This window comes from Tachysurus vachellii, chromosome 7 (genome assembly GCF_030014155.1).
Source record: "Tachysurus vachellii isolate PV-2020 chromosome 7, HZAU_Pvac_v1, whole genome shotgun sequence".
Taxonomy (NCBI): Eukaryota; Metazoa; Chordata; class Actinopteri; order Siluriformes; family Bagridae; genus Tachysurus; species Tachysurus vachellii.
In genome coordinates, this window is record NC_083466.1 from 13822288 (window position 1) to 13827171 (window position 4884).

Consider the following 4884-nt stretch of genomic DNA (forward strand, 5'->3'; position numbering starts at 1 on the left):
TTCTATTTGCCTGAGTTGTACATGTTTTTTAATCAGTGATTATTTTCCACATTTGGCAGAACAAATATTCCTAAAGAGGTCATGTCTTTTCCTGATTTCCCCTTTGCAAAGCATCTCCCTTCATTTGTACCTCATACAGAGGTGCGCAAGTACCTAGAGCAGTACTGTGACCATTTTAACATCCGGGAGCACATCAGGGTATGTTTTTTTATTTTTGCCAAAAGTTTCAAGCTAGCATAAAATGTATAAATTAAATAGTTGGTTTATTTTATTGGCCATTTAATTGTGATTTCCACATTAAGTGCATCCTGTTAGCAAGATGCAGAATTGCTTGCATTTCTATAGGATTATTAGTACAACAATTGTATTTAATATTTGTACAATGACTTTGTAAACTATGTCTATTAGCACTTCTGAAATCCCCTTTTCAGTTTGGCACAACTGTGGATGCAGTGGACCCAGTAAAAGTGAAGACTGGCTGGAAAGGTTTGGCATGGGACATCACCAGCAGTGATAGTGTGGACCGAAGCAAATCCATCAAAGAGCGTTTTGACGTTGTTATGGTGTGTAATGGGTGTGTATAACTTTTGTTCTCCTTCAGTGTACCTAGAAATATACCAAACATGAATAGACAAAGATTTAGATTATAAGACACATGACAATTCACCAATGTTTTTTGAAATACAAGATCCATTCCATATTGCTATAAAAAGATTATAGAAAAATGTGTTTTTTTTTTAAAACAAAACAAAAAGATATGAGTCCTATGAATAGATCCTAGATGAATGTTAAAATGGCATGGTTGTAGTCATGTCAGACATACAGATAGTCTTAGACCAAAGGTTGATCAGTTTTTAGCTAATCAAATACACTGGCTCAGAAAGTTTATCTGCTGTAATCTTTTTCAAACAAAATTGTGCTTGTAAACAAAATTGTACGTGCTGTTACTCAATGTTTTATAAAAATCAGACAGCTCTCATACATTGCAGAAGCTGAAGGCCGAATGAGGCCAGTCAAATACATATTGCTGTATTGTTCCTTTAAATCTATGAATATTGTGATTATCAACAAGAGAACTTGTGTAGCATTTTTTTTAAATCAGAGTGAGACTAATGTACCTATTTGTTTTCTAATGATTTTAAATACTAGACATTTCTATGACCCATACATCCCTGCTATACCTGGATTGGGGAAGTTCAAAGGTACGTGTACCTGCCTGATATGTTGTATAAACATCATGCTGGATTTTGGTTCATTAGTTTCAGCTGCTATCTTTGCTTAGAGAGATTTTGGATTGAAACCTGGCCAATTACTGACCAAGCAGATTTCAGATCAAAGATTTTCTGCTCTGAGGCCATGTCCATGAATCTTATCATATTATATAAGACCAACAGGTCTTTGATCAATACATAGAAGTGCAATTCTGGCACTAGATTAGGACTTGAGGAAGGTTTGAGTATACCACCATACCCTTGTAGGATGTATTTAAATCAATATAGCACACAAGCCTAAAAAATGTTTGATTAATGTTATATTAGGGAATATTATATTTTTTCTACATTGGAAATAGAGTGTCTGAGACTTGTTTAAACCAAAAAACCAACTGTTCAGTGTCTATGTCTATTAATTTTGACTTATTCTTTCTTTTAATAGATGCATATTTTGATTGTATTTCGTGTAAAATTTATGAACACTAGTTAGCTAGTTTTTAAAGACTAGGATTTGTGTATGATATGTTGACTTTTACAGGTATGTTGATGCATAGCCATGAATATCGGAGTGCAGAGCCTTTTGCAGACAAGTCAGTATTAGTGCTCGGTGCTGGTCTATCTGGGCTGGACATTGCCATGGAGCTTTCTGATGTCAATGCTAAGGTCTTTCACTGCATTCAATCATCTGTCCATCTCTTCCTTGTTATTGCACCAAGGCATGTGTCAACATGATAATGTGGTTTCACATGCCTTAATGGTTTACTTCTCTAAAAATGTAATAAAAATGACTTCTTTATAGCACTAAGATTGAGCCACATTGTGTGACAGACTATTTATCCACCAATCAGGTGATCCTAAGTCATGGTCAGAAGCCCCTGACTTGCCCCATGCCCCAAGGTGTGGAGCAGGCTCCTCCAGTAAGCAAAGTGTTGGAGGATGGCATTGTGGAATTTCAGGATGGAAAGCGAGCAGAGCCAGAGGTGTTTATGCTCTGCACAGGCTACAACTTTGTCTACCCTTTTCTGAATGAGCAAGTCGGGGTGCAGGTGAAAGAGCACTTGGTCTATCCTCTCTACAAGTTTCTGCTACCTCCTGCATATCCATCACTCTTTATTGTAGGAATCTGCAGAGCCATATGCCCATTTCCACACTTCCACATACAGGTGAGTCACATACACCCTCAATTTTTTTATGTTTGAGCAGTGTTCTGCTGGAAGAGTTTGTTAAAACAATTGAATTGGCAGTACTGAATTGTCAGAATTGGTTTTGAATTGGCAGTACTAATGCAGATCAAAACTCACATAATGTTTGCCACATGGTCCACTGATTAATGACCAAGTATGGCTCTTCTACATCTTACCTACAGTATAAATTAATTGCTGTATAAGATATGGCTCAGATGTTTATTAAGTGTAAAGATGACTTTTGTTTTCAGTTTTGTTTGCACTTGACTCATTATGACTTTTATTTAATTTGATCACTTTTTGTCTTATGTTCTCTTTCTAAGCTTTTATTCTATTTTCCCTGATCTTACTCTTTCAGTCTAAGTTTGCCATCTCTGTGCTGGATGGCTCATTCGCCCTCCCCTCACGTGAAGAAATGGAAAAGGATATTGAGATGGACATGGCTGCTCGCCGAGCTCGTGGTGTCGCTACCCGACATATCCTGAAACTTGACTCTGAACAGTGGGCCTATAATGACCATTTAGCCCACCTGGGTGGCTTCCAGCCGCTTCCTCGCTACTGGAGCAATCTGTATGAGTCCAACAAGGTTTTCCGTGCCCGGGATATGCTCAACTACAAAACCTACAACTATAATGTAGTTAATGAGACAGAATGGGTGGTGAAAAATCTGCAAGGACAACAGTTGCAGAAGCCACAACTTAAACATATCTAATTAGATCTATGTAGGAGTGTATATTCAGCCTTCAGCTGAAAATGAAGGAAGTAGCTTTTTGCTATATTTTAGTTACTGTGACCATTAATCCTAAAGACTTGATCATAACTGCTTAGGGCTCAGTCCTGCGAAACCAACACAATAGAGAGTACCATTAAATAATAGAGTGAGCATCACATTAAACATTTTCTCTATTATTTAAAATGATCTTATTTATTATAAATCTAGATAACTGTGATATACAGTTACACTTTCCAGATCAAGGTGCTTTATACAAACCCTATTAATGGATGAAAAATGTTAATGGATGAAAAATGTAACTCTGTGTTAAACAATAAAGGGCAGTTTTACAGGAGAGAAAAATATATGTTTTTTTTTTTAGCTTATTATGCCTGGGAGTGTAATGCCAGAACATATTCTGATCCACGGTGATAAATCAAATTGGCAGGGTTAGTCAGATAGCTTGGGTATATTATGACCAGGTATCGTTGCCACATCAAAGCTCCAGAATCCCTGGTTCAAACTTTTGCTCAGATCTGAGTTTTACCCACCTGCCATGCAAATCAGTGAAAATAATAAAGAAAAAATTAATGAATGCATTCATGTTTAATCACAGGTAAATCTGTAGATACATACTGGAAAACCAGGATTTGAACAAACAACCACAAACCATTCTTTTGTCTATTGCATAATTATTCATTATTAGCTTTGCAGAATGCTGTCTGTCAGCCAGTGGCAGCTGGAGGTTATTAAAATAGGGTAAGCAAACCTTTCTATTGTGGGCTGTATTTATGTAATGGACTGTAATTTTGCTTTGTATGGCCTTCTTTTGCTCTACCACATTACAAAAGTGTTCTACTGGACTCAAATCTGGGTTGCACATAGCCAGCAAACCAGCTGTGGCATTCCAGAAAGGAAGGAGATGCCATCATCAAATAGTTTTCCATCTTTGGTTCCACTAAATCAGTAAATACAAGAATTCCTAATGCATGCAAATTGGCATAAAAGTATGCGTGTTTATTAGTGCAGTGTTTGGGGCTTCAAACGAGATTTTCACACAGGCTGCTTTTCACATGAATGATTTGGAGTTACATGAATGCACATTGCTATATTTAAGTCAGATATGTGATCATTTTGTTTGCAAAATAAGACATCAAAATCATTAAATAATTTAGACACTGCTGTTTTATTGCAGCATTTTTAATACAAGTCAGGCTTCCAGTGTACAGTCTTAAAGCAATCACTGAGCTACACCCAGAACATTAGTTTGTCTATTAATTTTCATGTAGGTGATTCAAGTCTAATCAGGATGCAACCTAGTGTGACTGCTAATTAACGTCGTGCAATGAATATCAATCTCGTTACAACATATGGGAACGTATGAGTACGGTCGTGTGTTATAGTCGATGAACCTCTGAAAAGGCACCGCTGGGATTCGAACCCAGGATCTCCTGTTTACTAGACAGGCGCTTTAACCAACTAAGCCACGGCGCCACAGAAACCGATTAAAAGTGGTCTTTGAACACACGTGACACGCTTCAGCGTCCTAGTAGGCCAAAGGTTATAGAGTATCATTAAAATACAACGCCGGACAAATTGTACTATTCAGCCAGAAATAAAAGATAAAAGATTATTAACTACCCACTTATCGCGTTAATATTTGTGCATTCACAACACAGCTATCTAGATATTTAAAAATAGTCAATAGGTGTGGTGAGATAACATTATAATTATTTACCTATTCGAAGTGTGCCTGTAACTAGTGAGGACCCTATTG

At 37.0% G+C, this 4884-nt stretch overlaps 1 protein-coding gene and 1 non-coding gene across 2 annotated transcripts in view; one reads left to right on the top strand and one right to left on the bottom strand.

Annotated features, from left to right (window-relative positions):
• The window catches only part of zgc:77439 (uncharacterized protein LOC378987 homolog), a 4501-nt gene extending 1031 nt beyond the window's left edge, over window positions 1-3470 (top strand). Inside the window, exons 3-8 of the mRNA XM_060874463.1 lie at window positions 60-198; window positions 432-574; window positions 1150-1202; window positions 1750-1874; window positions 2060-2374; window positions 2754-3470. Coding sequence (XP_060730446.1) covers window positions 60-198; window positions 432-574; window positions 1150-1202; window positions 1750-1874; window positions 2060-2374; window positions 2754-3107 — 1129 coding nt within the window. The 3' untranslated portion in view covers window positions 3108-3470. The remainder of the gene's footprint in view (window positions 1-59; window positions 199-431; window positions 575-1149; window positions 1203-1749; window positions 1875-2059; window positions 2375-2753) is intronic.
• Window positions 3471-4527: 1057 nt separating this feature from the next.
• On the bottom strand, window positions 4528-4601 carry trnat-agu (transfer RNA threonine (anticodon AGU)). Its single transcript has one exon. It is a non-coding gene; the product is annotated as a tRNA-Thr (tRNA).
• Window positions 4602-4884: the final 283 nt, after the last annotated feature.